The following is a 21,982-nucleotide window of genomic DNA, read 5'->3' as shown; positions in this document are numbered from 1 at the left end:
TTTTTTATTATATTTTATTGGCTTAATTATTTTGGAGCTAATATTTTATTTGCAGTGAAGTATTATGTGATTGATGTCTGATGTTGACTTGTAGGCTATGGTGGCATTGCGTGCTGCAAAGGATGAGATCAAGAATTTGAAAGATGAAATGCAGGCTAATAAAGATCACATGTTACAGGTTCAACTTTTGCTTGCCTTGGTTGATATCTTAACACTTACTGAACATGAGATTAATGTCCTTTTTATATGCAGTATAAGAGTATAGCTCAGGTAAACGAGGATGCGTTGAAACAGATGGAATTTGCACATGATAACTTCAAGCTTGAGGTACTGCCGCCTTGCTTTACATTTTAGTGACTAATCAGTCCAGTTCAGTTTGGTTACGTTGCCTTATGATCTGAAACATTGCAGGCTGAAAAACTGATGAAGTCTCTAGATGCCGAACTACTCTCTTTGAGAGAGAGGGTCTCTGAACTTGAAAATGAGCTTACATTGAAGTCTCAAGAAGTGGCTTCTGCTGCCGCAGGGAAGGAAGAAGCTCTCTCCTCTGCTTTAGCAGAAATTTCAAGCCTAAAGGAAGAAACCTTAGCAAAAACGTAGGTTTCTTATATTTCTTGTTGTTACGCATTCAATTTTTCAGTTTGTTGTCTCACCTACAGTTCTTTTTCCTTTCTTTTGTAGTTCTCAAACTGCCGCCCTGGAGATTCAGGTTTCTGCTTTGAAGGAAGACTTGGAGAAAGAACATCAGCGATGGCGCACTGCACAGGCTAATTATGAAAGACAGGTTATTGGCATGTAGATGTACATCTATTTTCTTTCATAATCTGCATTTAGTGGTTTGAGAGAGTTTGAATCAAAAATTGGTTTTCAATACCAAATCCAAGCTGCAGGATAGTGAATGGTTCACCTTGTGAAACATGGGTCTGTCCTATCCAGCTTTGGGTTCTCTTGGCAACAAGTTCTTTAAGATTTTGGTATTTTCAATACCGAAGATAGCTGTACGATGTTGAATGGTTCACCTAGTCTGTCCTATCCAGCTTTGGGTTCTCTAGGCAACAAGTTCTTTTAAGACTTCAGTATGGAGTTTGATACTGGGCTTTCCAGTATTTTTTTTTTCTTTTCCAACTGTATATTGTTGTGAATATCGAGGTTAAACAGTGTCTTCCCTCATTTCAATAGCTGGTGGAAACTTAAGATTCTTACTTTAGCATATGCGGCCACTCTTATATAGTTATATATCAAATTAATTTTTGGCTAATATATCATTCTCAATTTCGCAGGTCATTCTCCAGTCGGAGACAATACAGGAGTTGACTAAAACATCACAAGCTTTGGCTGTGCTCCAGCAGGAAGCATCAGAGTTGCGTAAATTGAATGATGCAATCAAAAGTGAAAATGTACTTTACTCTTCTCATGTGGCTTGTGGTTTGTAGTAAATCTTGTATACTATTACAAAGCTGATTTTTTTTGGTGGGTATCTCATAATATATTATTTGTACCCAGACTTCTTACCTGTTCTGAACTTTACAGGATGAACTGAAGTCCAAGTGGGAAGTTGATAAGGCAATGTTAGAGGAATCCGCTAGTATTGCTGAGAAGAAGTACAACGAAATCAATGAACAGGTGATTTGTAGCCTTTCTATTTCTTTTCTGTTAATGATCTATATGTCAGAACTTATTAGTTTCTATGGTACTTCCATGGAAGCCAGATCATGTCATTGTATGGGTACATATGACCTTTGTGACTGTACTTTATTTTGGATTTGCCTCGTGTACCTTAGATTTTGGCTATAATTCTTATTGTTCTAAAATTTCAAGCTCATCTTTGTTTGCAGAATAAAGTACTGCACAGTCAGCTGGAGGCTGTGCACATTCAATTGGCCGAGAGAGATCGTGGTTCATTTGGAACAAGCACTGGAGCAGATACTTCCGGTGATGCTGGTTTACAAACTGTGATAAGCTATCTTCGACGTACAAAAGAGATCGTAAGTTCTCTTTCCCTGCTTTTATCACTCTTTCATTGTCACATAAACACACACTGGACTCACTACTCAGACATGTAGGCATATATACAGCGTTGTCTGACATTCTTATGTTTCAACTTAACAGGCAGAGACAGAGATATCCTTATTGAAACAAGAAAAACTACGATTGCAATCACAAGTAAGTTTTTTTTATTCTCTTTCTCACTTATGCTCTACTTTATCACAAATTCATTTATGATTTACCATCAATGTGTAATCCAACAACCAGTGACTGCAAATCTTCATAGACCAAGTTCTGTCAGTGATGATCATGAGCTCAAAAGTTCTACATGCATAGAGTAACTGAAATCACAATGTTGAAAACAAATAAAGTAAGGAATCAAACAAAACCTTTATCAATTATTCCTTATTAATAAATATTTGAATAACACAATGATCCACATGTCCCTGTGGAGTTACGTCCAAAACAGTTCATATGTGAAAGCTCCTTTATTTTTTGCTATATATTATGCCTCCCAAAAAGATCAAGTAAAACGAATTCCTGACAAGTTTTAACTTATGGTTGTATCAACTGATGTATTTGTTGTATTTTCTTTTTACTTTACCTGTTGGCACCTAGTGGTCATTGGTTTTACACTTTATCCCTTTGTTCTAATTTGTTGTCTTCTAATTTATTATTGAATTTCCCGCTTGATTCTAATAACATGCCAGTGGGTGTTCTGCTCATGTTTTTGGCTGGTTATAAGAAAGCACAATGTTAAGTTACAGGTTATAAGAAAACACTATGCTATTCTTTGAACAGTAGGAGTTTATCCATGAGTACACAGCTTGTGTAAATTTAGGTTTCATCCTTTACATATATATCTATTAATATAGTCTATTTCGATATATCTCTCATAGTCCTGGTGGCCATATTCTAAAACATGGTCGTTGACTATCTTTCCATATGGCTTTTATAATGGTTGCATTCTACAATTGCTTTCCAGCTTGAGAGTGCCCTCAAGGCTTCAGAAACAGCCCAAGCATCACTTCGTGCCGAGCGTGCAAGTTCAAGGTCAATGTTGTTCTCAGAGGAGGAACTAAAATCCTTACAACTACAGGTTAGTTAATGTTTATTTGACATCTTCTTTTGGGTCTGAAGTTTATTGGACACTTCAGTGGACCTTAATATCTAATTTATGTCATTGCCTTCTACATGCCCTGTAAGTGCTGTCCTGGTGAAAATGCTTTTTCAGGTTAGGGAAATAAACTTGCTCCGGGAAAGTAATATCCAACTCAGAGAAGAAAATAAACACAATTTTGAGGAATGCCAGGTATTGAAGTCTTTATGGCGGTTTTCTATATGGATATTGCTCACAGATGATTCTTTCTCAATATTAAATCTTATTTTCATTATAGAAATTGCATGAAATATCACAAAAGGCTAGTGTTGAGCGTCACAACCTAGAGAGGCTGTTAAGGGATAGACAGATTGAGGTGGAGGCATGTAAAAAAGACATTGAAATGCAAAAGATGGAGAAAGATCACTTGGAAAAGAGGCTTAATGAGGTATTGATCTTGGATAGCTCTCTCTTCGGTACCTTTTCCATGTTCATCTTTTGATTGCATAAAAGGATGAGACTTGCTGCTCACCTTTATACCAGCTATTGCTGCTTATTGGGTAATTGGGGAATAGCTATCAACAACTGTTTTCATTTTCCTCCTTTTCACCGATGCTGCATTATTAGTGAAACTTAGGGTTGGGATGGGACGAGTTTGCTTATGGTTCATTAGGTTTTTCTGTTGAATTTATTGCGTAAGGTTGTTAAAATACGATTCGGCCGACTCAGACTGTAAGCAGCAATACAGCATGTGAGTGAGCGGTCAAGTATATCCCATACATAAGTAGGTATGGTCCAGCCCATAATGGGACATCGACCAGTTAATATGATAGGCCTATTTGATGTTATACTAAAACCCTTTGTGTCAACAATTAAACATCCAAAATATATATATATATATATATAGCGGGCCTGTTTATATATAGAGAGAGGATGAGAAGCGGACGTCCGCACTCGGCTTAAAGTGCGGACCTCCGTCCGTTCTCCACCCTCCGGCGACGGCGCGCCTCCACTCCGGCGAGTCCCTTTTTTCCAGTTTCCGGCGAGATCGACTTTGTTTGAAGTTTTGGGTGATCTCGCCGGAAAAGAATGGACTCGCCGGGGAGGGAAAGTGGTCGGGGACGGCTGCCGGAGTCTTCTGGGGTGGAGGCGCGCCGTCGCCGGAGGATGGAGAACGGACGGACGTCCGCACTTTAAGCCGAGTGCGGACGTCCGCTCTACATCCTTTCTGTATATATATGCTAAGTTGCATTACTATATTAACTTAATCTAGTGCAGAATTGTCAGAACCCAGAAAATGTTTTACATATAGAGCGCTGTGACATTGTTACATCCAGACTTGTTCCATTTTCTAGGCTTTCAGCTAATTCCAAAAACAATGCATCTAAATCCAGTGTGTTATCAGTCCAGTTAAGCTAGTATAAATAAAATTATGTTTCAAGAAAAGCAATGTACACCATGTCATCGGAGCCAAATATGAACAGTATATTTCTGCTAAGATGACTATTTACATCATGCCACGATATATGTCTGGTAATGACCAATTGTGTCTAGGCCTGGTAGAGACCCTTATGTTGACCTTGATTCCAATTGAATTGTAGGGCCTGTCATTTTTTTTTTTATTTCTCTTTTTATTGGATTTTTCATCTGTGTACATGCACGTGCTAAACATAAATTTCCATATTTTGATGTATTTTCTTTCTTGAAGTTACTTGAAAGGTATAGAAACATAGATGTTGAAGATTATGATCGCACCAAGGCTGAACATCAGCAGATGCAGGTACTTTTCGCTGTTAAGACTTGCATGCATAACATCATCTCAAAAATAATGCCTTTCAACCTTCCTAGTTCTCAGCTGGCCATTATTAATTTTCTTCAGTTTTGACGGTAACTAAGAAGTACTGCTAAGCTACTATTTTTTTGCCTACTCCACAACAAATGTCCAGTAATAATCCAAAAATGGTTGTGCTGTGTGAGTTCAGTTTTTGCTAGCATCTGATTGTGGATTGTTTGTGTGAAGTGATATTGTTCTTTGCTTTCATCTGTGTTTCTGTCTACTGCTGGTCCAAAAGGTGTTTGTTTCTTTATTAAAATAAACAGTTCCAAAATATGTGATAATGTAAAACCTGTCGACATCTGTGAATGCCAGGGAACAAGTTTTCTTTTCTTTTCTTTTCTTTTCTTTTCTTCTGGTTCTTTTGTTGTAATTATTTATTTTCCAAAAGGGGCGACAGGTATAGGTTATCTTGTGTCTTGACTTGATTTCAATTCCATTCTCTCAATAGTTTTATGATATAAATACAATTTGGCCATCATTTTTATTATTTGTATACATGTTTATCCTCTTTTAATTTTAATTTTTATTTTTATGATGTCTGCTAGGTAACATTGAAGGAGAAGGATTCCCATATAGAAGAAGTCAAGAAACTTCTTTCAGAGAAGCTGGAGATTGTTTCGTCTTTAGAAAAAGATCTTGCAAACGTCAGATCGGAACTGACTGAGAGGGATAGGAGGATAAATGACATGTTGCAAGCAGAGGTAAACTCAAATTTCTTACTTCAATATCAGATGTCGATGACATTCCATGCCTTGGATGATGTATATTCTTCTGATGCTCTGTACAGGCAAGTTTAAAATCAGATGTGGAGAGGCAAAGGAGGATTGGCCTTCAGTTTAAGGTTCTTACAGTTCTCATAGGTCGTCTTTCAATTAAGTTTTGCAGAAAAGTAAAAGTATTAGTATCTTTCATCTCTACAGTTTGGCATGTAGAGCATGCTTTTAAACTAAATTTATTGTTCTTTGCTGAATTTGGTATTGCCATCCTTTTTAACAGAGGAAGTATGAGACATGCTTAAGGGAAAAGGAGGATCTTCAACGACAAAAGGAGGATCTTCAAAAGCAAAAGGATGACCTTCACAGGCAATGCGACGACCTTCAAAAGCAGAGGGATGACCTTGTTAGGCAGTTGGAAGAAAAACAAGGTAGTGAAGGGAAAGACAACCTTAATGTACTGTTCTCCAATCATTTCTCATTTTTACAATCGTGATGACCTAATATCTAATTTCTTCTGTTTGTATTAGCAAAACGATTTTCAAGTGATCCTGCAGGGGAGCATGCCCTAAAAGAAGAGAAAGACCAAAAAATTCAGGTTGAATTTGACAGTCCTGTTTATATTTATGTATTTCCTTCTCAACTTTCTGGCCATTTGACTCCTCTACCTTGCTTACCCAGACTCTGCAAAAGATGATGGAGAGGCAGAAAGAGGCAATGAAAGAGGCAATGGAGAGGCAGAAAGAGGACCTCCTACGTAATGAGAAAGCAAACCGCAGGAAGACTGAGAATGCTGTTTTGGAATCTCTTAATAAAATTGAGCAGGTGTTTTTGTGTTTCACGCGTATAAACTTAACCATTTGGCCTAACAGTTACTTCTTCACATATGATGTATCTGTGGTTGTCTGATCCAAAGTTGATGAACTTTTCATGTGAACTGATGAATGTAATATTTTTGCTTACATCAGGATAAAGTAATGTTCAAGAATGAGCTGGAGAAGCATAAGCTGGCTGTCAGGCAGCTTTCAGATGAACAGGAAAAGCTGAAGCATGCAAAAGATGGTCTTCCTGAGGTACAGGTTTATATATCCAACTTGTTTTTCTTTCCTTTAGTCAGCTGACCCTCCCACCAGCAGTGAAGAATATAATATTATCTCATAACTGGTCTTCCAAGCTGGGAATTAAGGGAGAGAATAATGAATATAAGTAGTGGACATGATGTCTATAGACAGTGTATATCTGAATACCAGATGACACATATATTCCTCTCAGCTTCGTGTTGTGGAAAATCTATATGGAGTACCTTGTCTTCTTCTCAAGTTAATTTATTTCTTAATTCGTTATCTTCCTGTTTCTACTTATCTCCAGGGTACCTCAGTTGTTCAACATCTTTCTGGAGCCACACTGGATGATCGAGCTTCTGCTTACTTCTTGGCCTGTGAAAATTATGAAAGGGTAGCACATTCAACTTTGAATGAGCTTGGAGCTGGTGGTGCCCCCGCAGACACTCCAGTTGCAGATGCTTTGTTAGCTGCTACTTCTGGTAGTTTCCTCACTAAAGATTCATGATCATTACTTATTCCGCTCTCTTTCCCCCTATTTTTTTTTTTTTCTATGCCAGTTACTTTTCCTTGCTGTTCTTAATCATAGTTATTTCATTGCTATGTGCATTATGCAGCTCCTGCTCAAGCAGCCACCCATGCATCCCCAGTGACTACTACTGCAGTTTTGCCATCCAAAGCAACAGATGAAACTGAGAGGAGGTTCACTTTTCCCAAAAGAAACATTGAACCTCGTAAACCAGGAAGGAAATTGGTTAGGCCCCGTGGTCTTGTAAGATCTGAAGAACCCCAAGGTGATGTAGAGATGTCAGAGACGGAAGGGACCCAGACTTCGAACAAACATGCAGCATCCACTGACACTGAAGTTCAGGGTGTTGCTACTTCGGCACAACCACTGTTTCGAAAACGTCAAGCTTCTTCTTCTCAGTTTGAATCTCAAGAGGACTCAATGAACCAAGGGGATACTGGTCCTGATGCGGCAGCACCCGTCTCAAAAAAGCCCAAAGGTTCAGATTCTCCACCAAGGAGTGAAGGGCTAGCACCCGCTCCATTGGAAAATCTTGCCAATGTTCCAGCCACAGAAGAAGCTTTAAATGCTGATTTTCCTCAAGGTTCAAACGAGGAAGGTGCTGTTGATGCTGAGAAGGAAGAGGTTGAGAATACTGTGATGAAGGTTGAAGAGCCGATTGAACAACAATTTGATGGTTCAAGTCAACCTGAATCACAACTTGACAATAGTATCATTATGGAAGAAAATGTGGATGGATCAGACATTAAAGAGATGGTGCCCGAAGAGGGAGCAAAGGACAATCAGATGGAGCCCGACAACCGTCAGTCCTTTGAAGTTGAAGGTGACAGAGAAGAGGGAGAGCTTCTGCCTGATGTATCAGACCTTGAAGGTGGTGGTGATACAACGATCGGCAGTCCTGGTATAGAGGAAGGTCAACCTGAGCCTGTTACGACACCCAGAGCTTCACCTTCTAGGGTCGATGATGAAGATCTTGCTGGTGCTTCATTGGATATTAGTGAGGTGAATTCTCCAGAGATTCTGAATGAAGAGAATAATAATGAAGTTGATGTACCTGAAGAGACAGCTGAAGCCTCTGATAAGTCAAATGATGGCATCGATCCAACTGCAGTAGAGACCGACCTCGCTGCTGAAGCTGCCTCTATAACTGGTGAGGCCTCTATAACTGGTGAGAGTACCTCTGCAAGTACAACCACAGAGGTTGGTGGTTCAAAACAAGCCAGTACTAGTGCCAGCACCGAAGTAGAAGAGCCAAAGCAGGTTTCTCCTTCCACGACCACCATAAATATAATTGAACAAGCTAGGCGGAATGCTGAGTTGAGACAGCGTGGACAGCTTGGACGAACTGTCACACCTCCAACCCCAAATCGAGGTCGTGGAAGGCCACCACAACGCGCCCGTGCGCGTGCTGTGCGGCGCCCTGTGCGTGGACGTGGATCCACATCTGGCGATCAAGTTTGATACTACAACAAAGTTGCACTGATTGCGGTTTTACCCCCATTAATCTGGATATACAACGGGTTCAAGGGGTTGGGTGTTCTCTGTTCTTACAGTATTAAATGAACAGAATTGAAGATTCAGATATTTTGGTGGAGATGTTCATTAGTTTTATTGTTGTCTTCTGTGAACTTTGCCTGTAGTTTTTTTGAATCAGTCTCAGGGTCTCAGTAGGATACAAGCAATATGTAACTACTTACTTGCGTGGTTGTACTGGTCTATTTCCAACGGAAAATTCACATTTTTGATCTTTATCAAGTCGTAGTGCCATACAGCTCCAAACCATTCAGGGTTAACTGCAATGTGCTTTTCTACTTTCGCGTGATTGAGCATACATCCAGGTAGTTACGAGTTGCACAGGGTTAAATCGAGATTATGATTTGAGAGACAGAGGGTCTGTTGTGCTTGTTAAATCGTGTGATTTATTCTGTAGAAGATGGATTTGATGAATATTTGACATGCAACGGTGAAAAGCAAATGTGGAACATGAAATTGGTTGAATCTTCTGTGGTTCTTTTATGCATATGTACAACCTTTTGGGGTATAAGGCCAGCTCAAGGCAGCCATTGTCTTCATATAAAAGGAAAAACAAATTTATTCTCCCGCTTGAGAGATCTGTTGAGGAATTGAAACTACCACAATTTTTTTTTTCTTTTCATCTTTTTACAATTACATTCAGGAAGGAAGAGGAAGACCGAAGACCGCTTATATGCAAAAAGAAAAACTAAGGCGAGTGGGCATGAGGCGGAAAGGGAGCTAGGTTCCAGAACCATAACGACCGTTCTTGAGGTTCACATCTCAATCCTCTGCTCAAAAACGGCCCCTGTGGATTTTCAGGTGCAAAGTATACAATCAAACTACTCTGTCCTGCCTATCATCTTCTGGTGTATTAGCTTCAGTGCCCACTTTCCTTCCATTGCCTGTAACCTCAGGCTGTTACTCCGGGACAGTGATTGTTAATTCTTCTATTTTATGCTGCAACAAGAATCGCAAAAATTACTCAACATCTCAAGGCATCAAAGTATGAACACGTAAGTTATAAGAACTAGAAAGCAAACCCCAAAATGGTGGTTATTGTGATGATCCTGTAAGCAAAGAATAGAATAAAGTTGCTCCCCACATTTGAAATATTTCAAGGGCATCACTCCTAACCCACTATTTTGAATAAGGAACCCTGCTTTCTAGTTAATCATTCTGTAATCAAACAGTATCATCTTGACAAAACTTGATTCCTATATCCCTTCAAACTTTAATAATGCTATATGTTCCTTAAATGATTGTGACTGGAGATGCCAGTAAAAGAAACTATGCAAGTGTTACCGAAAAGAATGAAAGAAGAGCAATAGCAAACCTGCATATCGTAGTAAGGAGTGGACTGCCTGATCCTCTTCTCTTGCATCACTTTCTGACGGCTTTCATAGAAATCAAAGTCATCCAATATCGATGTCTTTGACAAATGATTTTTGAAAATGTTCAACATTTCAACACCCTGAAGGAATTTAACCTGAAAACACAAGAGTACCTCAGATTATATGGCTTCTCATACTCGTATTAAATATTACTTGACAACATGGTGTTATTGTTAGTGCATACCTCTTGCGTGTCTCGACTATTGGTCACAGGCTTGTTTTCATTATTCTCAAGTATTATATGTCGTAACTGGGGATTTGGAACATCTTTTATGATATGCCACTTGACTGGGAAATAACCATTCCACTTATCCTGTTGCCAGAATTCCATGTTCTTATTAAAATCAACACGGCCAACCATTTCAGCTACTCCACAGAACTGACCGCTTGCATTAACCTGAATCCACGGTATAGAATAGTTAGTAAAAAAGGGTAGCATTGGTTATGGAAACGAGACAGAAAAGCCTAATAAAATTAAATAAGTAGCCGGAAACTCCTGAATCAAAATGATAGTTAAATTTTAGAGCATACCGAAAAGAAGAGGAACACAGGACATTTGCAGCCTTTATGTGCCGCCTTCTCTTGTGCATCTTGATAAGCATTGTCCAGCCTCCTATTGCCATTAGGAGTACTAGCCCATACATTATACTTGATGCTCTTATGAATATCATCTTCACTGTAAGATTTGATGACAAAGAACAGTGCCTGCTCATATTTGGTCGGAAAGTCAGGAAGGTTATATTGATCCTTCCTGATAATAGAATTTGTGCCGTCACATTTTTCATTCTCCTTGTCAGCTGCGGAGACTATGGTGCCCTTAGGATTGGTTGTTCTGGGACCGTGGTTTTTCTCGCTAAACAAATTGATATCTCTGACACTATTAGCCTTGCTTCTTGTTTTCACCTTCTCAGGACCACCCCAACTCTTTGGATTTGCTTTTAACGAGTTGTTTGGATACAGCAAACCACTTGTCCCTTGGTTATAGACTGGGATCTTTGCAACAGAATAGTAACCTTTCGCTGCTGCTTCCGATTGGACAGCCGGAGCATGCAGTGATGTCTAAAAGTCATCATGAAAAAAACAAAAAAACATCAAACATTGCCCAAGATGAGCAAAAATACAATGTGCTATCATGACAGAAAAATAAAATTTACCTTGTTCACTGGTTTTGGCTGATTTCGTGCACCATAACCCAAGTTCTTAGTCTCTAAAGGAGTGTTGCCTGAAGGTGGTGTATCAGATTTAGAGAATGGAGCACGAGTGTGACTAGGGGATGAGAAATTAGATTTAGAATTCGGTGTTTCTAAAACTCCATTGTAGCCATTTCCATATGTTCCATCTCCGACAAGAGATGGGTCCCACAAGTAGGGTGTTGGACTTAACTCCCCATAAGGAAGAGGAGAGGGAATATTATATCCAGGGGAGTTGATTGGAGATTGGTATATGGGGCTGATCGATGAATACATCTGTTGACCAACATATTGTCCATCACTACTGATTGTAGTCATGGGCAGGTACTGCATGTAAGGATCATAGCCAGGCTGAAATCCTGGCATCAAGTAGACAAAAGAGCCATTATCTGCTTGCATGACCTAAATGAAGCAATAGTGACTATAAGATCAATCTGTTATAAATCTCAAAACGCTGTTATCCAGCAGAACATTAGCAGTAAGCTAAACACATTGTAATTTCAAAGGGCTAACTACATTTTGCATCATCCAAAAGTCCTAATATCATCTTCAAAGAAACAGAACTTTACCCGAATTGCGGGATATGAGATGTTTCCTGAATTTCATGTAACCCCGAATATGTACCCTTTTGCCAGATTTAATCCCACCAATACACCATATTCAGGGTAAGATGATATTTGGACTTTATGAACAACAAAAATGCAAAATGAAAAACACCCTTTTGTACAATCAACATATCGATCCCATGTTAAATATAGGGACTTACAGGGTATTGAGCTTCCATCCCAGTATTTCCACCGACATAGTATCCTTGGTTTTCCATATCATAACTACCTGTAAGAATGGTCAAAGTATTAGATATGAAGGTCATCATAGGAGTCATAGAACAAGAATCATGGAATTAATAATTAGAGACGTTGTAGCAAACCTGGATAGCTGTATCCATAATAGGCGGTGGTTGGATAGGAAGCCATGGATTCATAATCTGCATCTACATCTGCATCACCTTTTTTCACACTAGCAGTTGTATCTCCTGCAGTTGATATACATGATGCTGCATCAGATGAGCTTCCATCCTTGCTAAGAGCCTTTAGATACAAACAAAACACAAAAACACATGTTCACAAATCAGATATTGTGTTAAAGTAAAAGGAGAATTACAACTTTTCCAATAGAACTTAACCCTGAAAGATTAAGCTTTAGGCCTGAACACCCAGTAATTCCTGAATTGGGTAGGTAAATAATTTAGGAGATGAAATTGAAGAATTGGGATCATACCAGATTGGATTGGAAGGACTCTGTGGATTGAATATCTGGTTTTGCTTCCTTTTCTTTCCCTTCTTCTTGTTTGGGAGCTGATCACACAAATATGAATAACATAAGTCAAGGCTGAATCAACCAAACAACACCAACACCTTCTTTAAACAATATTTAAAAAAAAATAAGAAACAAGAATTAAAGGAAAGAAGATTACTTGTCTGATGAGGATGAGGATTGTGTTGTTCAAATTGAGGAGCAGCCATGGCCAGAAAGAAAGTAGAGAACTTTGAATTGATCAAATAAAATCAACTAAAAATATAACAAAGAAAAGAATAGATATTTTTGGTGTTTGATGAACAAAAGAGAGAATCTTGTGTGTACCCAAAGGGATTTAATCTGTCTATATCTGTCTATCTATGACACAGCCACAAGAAAAGAGCCTAAAAAAATGGCACTCTGTAATCTATCTAGCTATCACTCCTATATTTAACCTTCTTTTTTTCTTTTTGGGATATAGATAAACAGATGAGAGATACACACTCAGAAACAGAAGAAACCAACAACAATCACAGAACCAGAAAACAAATAAAGACCTGAAAAAAAAAAAAAGAAGAGAGAAAATTGGTTGTATGGTTTTACTCAAAGCTTGAAACAAGAAGAACAAAAAGACCAACCAGCTTAACAGAGACAGAGCTTAAAGTCAAACAACATCATCAATAATTTTATGAAAAACGGACGGTGTTGAGGCGTCCACGTCCATCTTCCTTTTCCATTGTATAATATTGATCTGGAGAATAAAATTAGTTTTTGCAGTTTATATATTTTTCTGGTTGTACTTGTTCTGGTTAGTGTCCTTGGCCTATTTGTGGAATCTTTCTATTTTATATCATCAACCCTTTTATGGGTTCCTTTTAGTTGCTCATCATAATCTCATTACTCATTAGTTACCCAATTTGTTACCATTTTAGTATTACTTCTTTAATTATTATCTAATTATTAAGTAGTTATATATTGTCAATTACTACATGTAACTATCATGGTGTCATTTCATCCCAACTCCATGACTCGTATCATTTTTATTTTGTGTTTTTTGTTTCTGGTGGAAAAATGGATACCATTCAATTCGTTATGGCCTCTATAATATTAATGCTTGCTCACGCCTCTTCCACCATCCATACCTTTTCTTCTAAATTCTAATATTATGTGCATGCTCTTCATCATCCTTTTGTTTATTTTACTTCTACTTGTTATTTGAAATTCTAATATCTTTCAGTTCTGATTTCCATCCACCAACTATAGTGCAGTGATGACTATGTATGTGCTCAAAAAGTTCTACATGCAAAGAGTAGTACTATATCTAGCTAGATCTAATCAAATTGTTAAAAACAAATCAGGAATCAAACCAAACATTTATCAACCATTCCATTTCTTAATGAATAATGATTCGCATAACACAATGATATCGATCCACACATCCCGGTGGAGATGCCATCCTAACATAGGTGCATTATCATGAGGGATTTATATATGCCGAGCTCGATCCCTTTTATATCTGCCTGCTAAACCAGACTTATTATATGCCATATATGATGCCTCACAGAAAAGCCCTACTTTACTTGTAGCACAAAACAGATAGAAAAAAGAAAGGAGGGGATCCCTATACATAAAGATAACTACAGCTAGCTCATTGTTAATAATAATAGTTGCAGGTACGTACTGAGAAATTTCCCAAGAACATGGATATGGTTATCTTCTCATACTTGTCCTCCTTTAATTTTCTAACCAGTAGTTAATTACATTAATATTTTGTCATAGATCGTCGACCTTACCTAGAACAATAACAATGACATGATTAAATACATAAACAAAAAGCTAGGATATTATTTGGATGAATGAATAGTCTAATAACTAGTTTGCTGATGATTTCATTGCAGAAAGTCATCGATCTGAGAGTTGAAATTTGAAAATAAACCAATCTCGTTGAAGTGCAACACCTATTCTGGGGTTTGGATTAATGTATTATAGAGACTTCATTACACCCATATTATATAGGTGCCACCAAGCTAGCATGCTTAAGAGTTAAGGCTTCTTAAAAATGACATACGTACTGAGCTCAAAGCTGAATAGTGAATAGTACAGTCGGTTTTGGGATATTTCAGAAAGAAAAAGCCATATATAGAAGGGGTAGAAGAAGCTCCAAGAAGAAGAGGCATGCGTATGTTATTGCATTTGTCAATGTCACTGAGTGGGTGGGTAAGATGTGAGAATTCTGAGCCAGCAAGCCAGCCAACACATCCATTTTCCATCCATTTAAAAACGACGGATGGATGGATGGACACAGAGACTAGTCTCTATTGAATATAAACTGAACTTTAGGAGAGGCTGTAATGCCACGTTTGGGTTTGTGAGATGCTTCCTCTCCATGCACGTGTATTGCCTTGTTGACACTGAATTTTTGATTCTGGATATAACATACATCTTTGGACGCTAAACCGACATGGGAGTTAGTCGTGGTTTTGTTTTGCAGCTTTTATTATTGTGTTTTTTATCCTAGACATACACGACGGTAGAGGGTGCATATTTTGTTGAATCGTCTGTATATTTGATCATATATAACCCTCATAGGTATGGATCACGCACTCGACCTAGGTTAATTAGAAAACCCAGCGAAGAACGAAGATCCTTCATCAATCATAAACTCATACAGACAAACAAAAAATGAAAAATGGGTGTAAATCATGACTGAAGTTTTGATGTTGCAAATCCAGATAGATAAACACACAGTGGTTACACTTGAAGACAAACATGTCCCAGTCCTCCATAACCTCCTTTAGCCAAAACAAACACGTCTATTACAGAATTCCTCAACGACTCAACCTGCTGTCGTAGTAGTCCTGTAACTACTAAATTAATAAGAAGTTATATATCTGGATGATAGCTAGGTTTATCTTCATGAGACATACCATTTCTGTGTCACTGTGTCTACATTGTTCACACTTCATAGTAAACAAAACTAGGTAAAGCCCCCGGCCCGATAAGACCAAAGATTCCAAATTCATTCGACTTTTTATCTGAGTTTGAAGTTTTGACAAAGCTATTCCGCATGCATGGCCACCGTTGTGGTAATGAAATCATGAACTACTAATGGCTTGAAATCTTATACACACCAAAGCATAATCGCAGGCAAACATGCATATAATGCAAGCCTAGCCTGCGACGCTACATGACTAATTTTTAAGCAATAAATCCCGAGTCTATACTAGCCAAAGTACTTCGTCTTTTCGAAGGGAACATATATACGTTGTTACATTGCAAGATTCACTTGCCCCTCATAATCCCAAAAAAAAACTGTACGTCGATGTTGTTCACAACCTTTTTAAATAACTTGACAATTATGGAAGAAAGAGTTGTATTGCAATCATATGAAGTTGATTTGCTAAACCAACCGATAGATTCAGATCAATAATCAAGATTTGTGTCAAACTGTTCTTGATGAATGATGATCGTAGCTAATTGGTGTCGTATTATGAGATTGATAGGGTCAGCAAGGATCATTTCAGGTTTACAGTAGTGTTCACATGGTCAGTAATTGACTAAGAGATTCATGGTCAGTCACCGTTAGATTTACATTCAAGGGTTGAAAACAAAACAACTCAACTTAAAAATAATTTTCTCCACCCTTAGATTTATATCCAATAATGGTGACTGATTATGAATCTCTTTGTCAATTACTGGTCATGCAACTAAGTTATGAAACTTCACAACAAATTAAGCCCTAATAATTAGGTGATCGATTATTGCATTCGTCCCAACAATCAAATTCGCGGGTAGGAAATATATACCCGATCAATACCAATTTATGCAAATTACATGCACATCTATGAGATCGAGCTTTCTGTGGAGAAGTAATATTATTCTCTTTATTTGTATTTTGTAGATGTTACCACTCATTTAGAAGATACCGTACGGAAGCCACAAGAAACAGTGAGGTCGACTAACATTAACTTTGAGTTTTTCCCCATTAACAACGTTGTTCGTGTAATCGTGTTTTAAAACAGAATTGGACAAATACTCATAGCATCTTCAACAAAGATGTAAGATGTTATGCTAAAGATGTTGCTAGCATAATCTTCCATAGCTAGAGAAAGCTAATTAAGATATGCATGCATGTTTCATGTTCGGTTTCAATCCCCCATGAGCTTCAACTGCCACAGCGCTATTTACTTGCCGTTTAACTTCCTGAAGACAAATTTCAATTAATTCATTACGCAGTTACGCACATATAAATACACAAAAGGAATTACAAGTACAAAATAGGAGATGAATCAAGTAATCCAAAATTGAACAAACAAAAGAACTAGGCGCAATTGGAAGGAGTGAAACCGACTGTCTCATCCGCTATATTAAACTCCCACAGATAGTTCCGCATCATTACATTGCCAATCAGAGAGCCAGTGTAAGTGTTAGACTTGACAATCGAAACACATCTTTCCCCAGTCCTGGGTTGATTAATCTCTGCAATGAAGTTCGACACCAGTGGCTCAAATACAGCTCCATCTGCAAAATGATACGCAAGTTTTGGCACCGAAGACCAGTCCATTTTTGGTGGAGACTTGAAGCACAACTCAAACGGGATCTCTACCGGGTCTGTTTTTAGTCTTTCGTATTTTGAGAACACCTTTCTGTATTCACACATAACAGCCTCGTAAGCTGGCTCTGCTAGCCATGCGTTGCTTGTGCCTGAGTCAATAATTGTTCCTCCACCAGTAACCCAATCAAATGTCCATATATACTTTGGTATGTTTAGCATTTTCCCCCCAACTGATATGCCTGATATTTCCACGCTATAATGACCAGGGAGAGGCACATAACAACGGGTTTGTATCATAGGGGCGTGCGATGCGATTTTGTTGTTGGCACCAAATGTGATGTAACTTGACTTGTTCATGTGGCTGGCGAAATCCATGAGGCAATAAGAGAACTTGGGACCGAAGTTCCTAGTAGCTTTATCTGCCCAGGAGCCAAAGGAAAACCCTAAAGCCAATATGCCATCAGATTTCAGGTCCTTAACGACCGTCTCTGTGCAGCCAACGACCATATGTCTCAGCTTTAGAGACCTTCCGGTTGTAGTGAGGGGTGCTCTTACAATCTCTTCGCTGAAAAAACCTGATGCAACGCTGCCTCCTAAGTAACTAATGAAAATAGAATCAGAAATAAAATGAACTGATCAATGCGGATCTGACATATATAGTTTTGTGTCACCATGCGCGGATCTGGCTTCTCGGCTTGGATTTATGTTGCTTGGATAATAATTTAAGGCTTCAACATCATACTTGCTGAATCCAATGGCTATAAGAATTACAACAACAATGTAAGGCTAAAAACCTAATACCTTTAGATTGTTATCCGAGCAACGAATCCAAAAAAGAGAAGCCAAATTCCACCATGCACGTACGTACCTCATGTTATACATGCAATGCGACGATGGAGTAGGGCAGAAAGGCTCAGACCCCATTTCCTTCATCCCAGTTCTGCACTGAGGAGTACCGCATTGTATAGGCTTGAAACTCGAAGATCGATGGGCCTGAAATACATCGACGCTCTTTAGACCTTGTCCTGCATAATATCTTGGTTGGTTTCCATAAAATTGATCTCTGTTTCGCTTATGATGACAATCTTTACAGTCAAATCTGCAATTGACCCATGTGAGGTCACTCCCTGTATCTACAAGCATCGACAATTTCCGGGAAGGCGTTCCGATGTATACTTCCGCCAGGTACCCCCCAAGATCCAGATCCGAACCCGACTCCATCTTCAATCTAATGCCGTCGTGTCGTAGCGGGTATATGACCTCTTCCTGGCGTTTAATGTCACGGAGGTGACGCTCTTTGATGACTTCTCTTTGGCTTTTGGGAGGCTTGTCTTGATTCCCAGGCCATTTGGGAGAGTCCCTGTGGATTAGGTCGAAAGTTATGGAATTATTATCATCGTCATGATGACTAGGGTTTGAGTTAACAAAGAGAGACCCATCGCCATTGATGACGACGATGATGGAAAGAAATGAGACGATGAAGAGGAACGAACTTGGTGTCTTCCTCTTCATCATTTGCCAAAATTTCTGGGATAAAACCATGGAGAGATAATGCTACGATAATGTAGACATGGGATTGACCAAAATAAGGGCGAGGAGCAAGAGTAATGAAGCTAATTTTATACTGTGGTACGGATTCAGGTGAATGCATAATATTTTTTTATTAAATACACATTAATTGTTACACAACTAAACTGTGAGTCACAACTTTTTATTTACAATGAGAGACTTATATCATTAGACCAAACGGTATTAGGGCAAGTAAATGCTATTATTAATATTTTATTATTATTATTGTTTACCAAATACAGATCCAGTTGCTTTTTCTGTGTTTAGTGTTCCATGGAGACCCTGACCAAAAAAATTCTAAAAAATAAGTGTTCCATGGAGACAATGCTCCAGCTTTTCAAATGCATGCATTTTTTTTTCCATCAAGGAATAAAAAAACCAGTTAATTATAACGATGATGGCTGACCCTGAAAATCTGGCTGATACTTGATAATTATATATAAACAAGCACGAAACCTTCGTACCAAGTAAGAATTGCAACGAATGTGTAATACGTACACATATATAGAACAGAAAGAGAAAGAATGAAGGGATCAAGAAAAGAATTACAATTTGGAGCACATCAATTACAATTCCATTCCAAACCAAAACTAGGTACAGCTTGAAGGAGCATAACCCAATCTACCGCCCCGCAAATCGAATTCCCACAAATAATTTTGCTGCATTATGTTGCCAATAACAATAGTGCCAGGAAACGGAGCTGACTGAAAACCTAGACACTTGGTCTGTATTGCAACATCAATAACATAGCTCTTGACTGGAGGCTCAAATTTAGCTCCATCTGCAAAATGAATTGCGAATCTCGGCACCAAAGACTGATCGTAACCAGTGGAATTGAAGCAGAACTCGAATGCGTCCGAGGGAATCTTTTTGTACTTGGACAAAGCCATGGTCAGTTCATCCATGACATGTATGTAAGCTGGCGAGGTTAGAAATGTGAGGCTTGTGCCTGAATCAACTATGGTTCCACCACCAAGATTTTCATTCCACACTTCATTTGGTATCTTTAGCATTTTGCTCCCAGCTGATATCCCCACCAAGTTCACGGCGTAAAATGGGCCAATTTTAGGGCCACCCAAAGCAAGCTTTGTGTACCTCATCCTGCTGTTTTGCTGTGCGGTTTCAGCATTTCGACCAAATGTGAGATAGCTTGACACATTCTTGTTGCTCATGTGATCAACCAAGCAATAGGAAAACTTGTCACCCAAGTTTGAAGCAGCTTTCGCCACGAATGAGTGCTTTCCGAACCCTAAACCCAATATCCCATCACCTGCCCGGATGCTTGCCCCTTTAGGGCCCTCGATGGACTCTGTGCAACCAATTAGCACATCATTCAGCCTCGCTCTCCTACCGTTCGTAAGGGGTACTCTTACAGTCTCATTCGCAAAGAATCCCAATGCACCGGAGCTTTCCGCGTACCTTGTGAAAATAATTGAGTTAACAATGTATAAGTTAATATAAAGCGTTGCTCCCCGAAAGAAGTAACAAGAAAAATCTTTAGTTAACATAATATATTGATCGATTTGACTGGAAATTGCATCGAGGCTATAAGAGCCGAAAATGGATGGTAACAAGGGCTAAATGGATTTTTATGTTTGGTATAGAAATGAGGCTCATGTGACGCTCACCTACTAACAATAACTGACATTTAAATCTTTCTGCTCTCACCTACATCTTCTGCAGCCAGTGATTTTGGGACATCCCACTATAGCCATCTCATCCTATTCATTTAACTTGTTAGATTGTAACTAGACGATGGGTTTGTTTCAGACTTACTGCTGTCTCCATTTAGCCATAACCAGGATGGTCCATGAGTCCTGGTGATGATGAGGATGCTTACATACAACACATAACATCTCAAATCTCTGAACGTACCCAACTCACTTCAATGAAGACAAGTTGTAAAAACTTCAATGAAGACAAGTTGTAACAAAAGTTTAGGTAGGGTTTTAAAAACAGAGTCGACTTATGTACTTCACAGAAAACATGTTCCCAACCGCATTTAGTTTGGTTTGATAATACTTTTCGCAATTTGGATTGGATACTTGAATTTCTAAACTTTGTAAGTCCAATATGAGTGTGAGATGTAAATGTAGATATTGGGAAATGTTTACCTATAATCATATTTGCAAGGGCTCAATGGGGTTGGACATTCTTGGCGAGAAAACTCAAGCTCGAACTTGCACATTTCAGAAGAGCAAGGGATAATTTTGAAGGTTGAAGATTGAGCAGGACGAAACACCTTCTTCTTGTTCTTCTTCATCGTTGCTCTTTTCAACCCACATTTATCAGCAACGCACCGGTACTTGCACTTCATCCATGTCAAGTCACTCCCTGTGTCTGCAATCAAAAGGAATCTCTGTGAAGGTGTTCCCACTTTAATCTGAACAAAGTACTGCCCGGCACCGAAATCCCAAGCCGAACTCAACGGCATTGCAATGGAGGCTGCAGTTTCCAATGCATTTCTCCTTAGGCCAGTGGGAATGCTGTGATGGTGATGCTGCCTCCTGCGGGAGATCATCTGGTGGCGAATGACGTCGTGGCGCTGAAGCTCTTCAATGAGTTCTAGCTGCGTTTTCGGCATTTCGACACGCAAAGAGTGTCTGTGAATGAGCTCCAATTTCATCGGTTCGTCTTGTTTCGATTCGTCAAGAAAGGAATGAACAGAGAGAATCCCATGAAGGGCATAGAGCAAGAAGACGATGAAGAGGAATGAGCTTGTCCTCCCCTTCATCGTGGCAATGAGCTCACCGTCCGAAATAAAATGGAACAAGAACACACAAGAGTATATAAAAAAGGGAGGGAGGAACTGAAACAGAGCTAAAGAAGGCCTAGGAAGGAACTGAAACAGATAAGAAGAAACAGAGTCTGGTGTGATTGGTAGTTGTGGAGCTTTATTTTCAGTTTAGGTATACACTGTTGTAACAAATAGCAGAAGAGAATCTAGAAGAAGACGAGGGATTGGATCACAAAGAAACTAGAAAGGAGAAGGTAATGTGATGAGGTTGAAACCATAAAGGGAGGCGCCTTTAATAATTTTTGGAGAGTTGGGGCTTTGCTAACTATATATAAAGCTCTTGTGCCACCATTAAACCCAAAGTTTTCAGAATTTCATTTCTGTCTGGTTTCTCAATCTTATAATTTTATGATGGTATAAAAGAATATAGGTGATATGTAAGTGTAAATGTCTACACACATTTAGTTAATGAATCTAGTCTTGTCAATGCTCTCTCTCTCTCTC

General features: G+C 38.9%; 4 protein-coding genes across 4 annotated transcripts in view; 1 reads left to right on the top strand and 3 right to left on the bottom strand.

Annotated features, from left to right (window-relative positions):
• LOC101297619 (nuclear-pore anchor-like) overlaps window positions 1–9,180 on the top strand; it is a 20,169-nt gene extending 10,989 nt beyond the window's left edge. The window contains exons 29-48 of the mRNA XM_004293739.1: window positions 95–178; window positions 253–327; window positions 412–596; window positions 682–784; window positions 1,281–1,397; window positions 1,531–1,623; window positions 1,836–1,985; window positions 2,110–2,163; window positions 2,972–3,085; window positions 3,221–3,298; window positions 3,384–3,533; window positions 4,794–4,865; window positions 5,468–5,623; window positions 5,710–5,763; window positions 5,919–6,066; window positions 6,166–6,233; window positions 6,317–6,460; window positions 6,604–6,708; window positions 7,004–7,178; window positions 7,314–9,180. Of these exons, the coding sequence (XP_004293787.1) occupies window positions 95–178; window positions 253–327; window positions 412–596; window positions 682–784; window positions 1,281–1,397; window positions 1,531–1,623; window positions 1,836–1,985; window positions 2,110–2,163; window positions 2,972–3,085; window positions 3,221–3,298; window positions 3,384–3,533; window positions 4,794–4,865; window positions 5,468–5,623; window positions 5,710–5,763; window positions 5,919–6,066; window positions 6,166–6,233; window positions 6,317–6,460; window positions 6,604–6,708; window positions 7,004–7,178; window positions 7,314–8,686 (3,498 nt within the window). The 3' untranslated portion in view covers window positions 8,687–9,180. The remainder of the gene's footprint in view (window positions 1–94; window positions 179–252; window positions 328–411; window positions 597–681; window positions 785–1,280; window positions 1,398–1,530; window positions 1,624–1,835; window positions 1,986–2,109; window positions 2,164–2,971; window positions 3,086–3,220; window positions 3,299–3,383; window positions 3,534–4,793; window positions 4,866–5,467; window positions 5,624–5,709; window positions 5,764–5,918; window positions 6,067–6,165; window positions 6,234–6,316; window positions 6,461–6,603; window positions 6,709–7,003; window positions 7,179–7,313) is intronic.
• Window positions 9,181–9,204: 24 nt separating this feature from the next.
• LOC101301082 lies at window positions 9,205–13,237 on the bottom strand. The gene is made up of 9 exons (XM_004293751.1): window positions 12,796–13,237; window positions 12,600–12,676; window positions 12,250–12,409; window positions 12,088–12,155; window positions 11,286–11,723; window positions 10,663–11,190; window positions 10,316–10,528; window positions 10,074–10,226; window positions 9,205–9,697 (listed from the first exon to the last, which is right to left on the bottom strand). The coding sequence occupies exons 1-9, from the start codon at window positions 12,842–12,844 to the stop codon at window positions 9,659–9,661; spliced, it is 1,725 nt and encodes a 574-aa protein (XP_004293799.1). The 5' UTR covers window positions 12,845–13,237; the 3' UTR covers window positions 9,205–9,658.
• A 3,701-nt stretch (window positions 13,238–16,938) lies between these two features.
• On the bottom strand, window positions 16,939–18,684 carry LOC101298107 (protein ASPARTIC PROTEASE IN GUARD CELL 1-like). Its single transcript, XM_004295497.1, has 2 exons — window positions 18,041–18,684; window positions 16,939–17,773 (listed from the first exon to the last, which is right to left on the bottom strand). The coding sequence occupies exons 1-2, from the start codon at window positions 18,682–18,684 to the stop codon at window positions 16,939–16,941; spliced, it is 1,479 nt and encodes a 492-aa protein (XP_004295545.1).
• Window positions 18,685–19,331: 647 nt separating this feature from the next.
• LOC101311835 (aspartic proteinase nepenthesin-1-like) lies at window positions 19,332–21,646 on the bottom strand. The gene is made up of 2 exons (XM_004293789.1): window positions 20,856–21,646; window positions 19,332–20,160 (listed from the first exon to the last, which is right to left on the bottom strand). The coding sequence occupies exons 1-2, from the start codon at window positions 21,473–21,475 to the stop codon at window positions 19,332–19,334; spliced, it is 1,449 nt and encodes a 482-aa protein (XP_004293837.1). The 5' UTR covers window positions 21,476–21,646.
• Between the last annotated feature and the right edge of the window lie 336 nt (window positions 21,647–21,982).

This window comes from Fragaria vesca, linkage group LG3 (genome assembly GCF_000184155.1).
Source record: "Fragaria vesca subsp. vesca linkage group LG3, FraVesHawaii_1.0, whole genome shotgun sequence".
Taxonomy (NCBI): Eukaryota; Viridiplantae; Streptophyta; class Magnoliopsida; order Rosales; family Rosaceae; genus Fragaria; species Fragaria vesca.
The sequence above is the reverse complement of the archived record's forward strand: the minus strand, read 5'-3'. Positions and strand labels throughout refer to the sequence as shown.

Excerpts from the sequence above, each read along its gene's own strand:
- LOC101301082 (XM_004293751.1), bottom strand. The coding sequence starts at position 12,844 with ATGGCTGCTCCTCAATTTGAACAACACAATCCTCATCCTCATCAGACA. Across the intron at positions 12,677-12,795 it reads TCCTCATCCTCATCAGACAA|CTCCCAAACAAGAAGAAGGG; the intron begins GTAATCTTCTTT and ends TTGTGTGATCAG. Across the intron at positions 11,724-12,087 it reads GGATGGAAGCTCAATACCCT|GTCATGCAAGCAGATAATGG; the intron begins GTAAGTCCCTAT and ends TGCTTCATTTAG.
- LOC101298107 (XM_004295497.1), bottom strand. The coding sequence starts at position 18,684 with ATGAAGAGGAAGACACCAAGTTCGTTCCTCTTCATCGTCTCATTTCTT. Across the intron at positions 17,774-18,040 it reads CATTGCATGTATAACATGAG|TTACTTAGGAGGCAGCGTTG; the intron begins GTACGTACGTGC and ends TATTTTCATTAG.
- LOC101311835 (XM_004293789.1), bottom strand. The coding sequence starts at position 21,475 with ATGAAGGGGAGGACAAGCTCATTCCTCTTCATCGTCTTCTTGCTCTAT. Across the intron at positions 20,161-20,855 it reads CCTTGCAAATATGATTATAG|GTACGCGGAAAGCTCCGGTG; the intron begins GTAAACATTTCC and ends TATTTTCACAAG.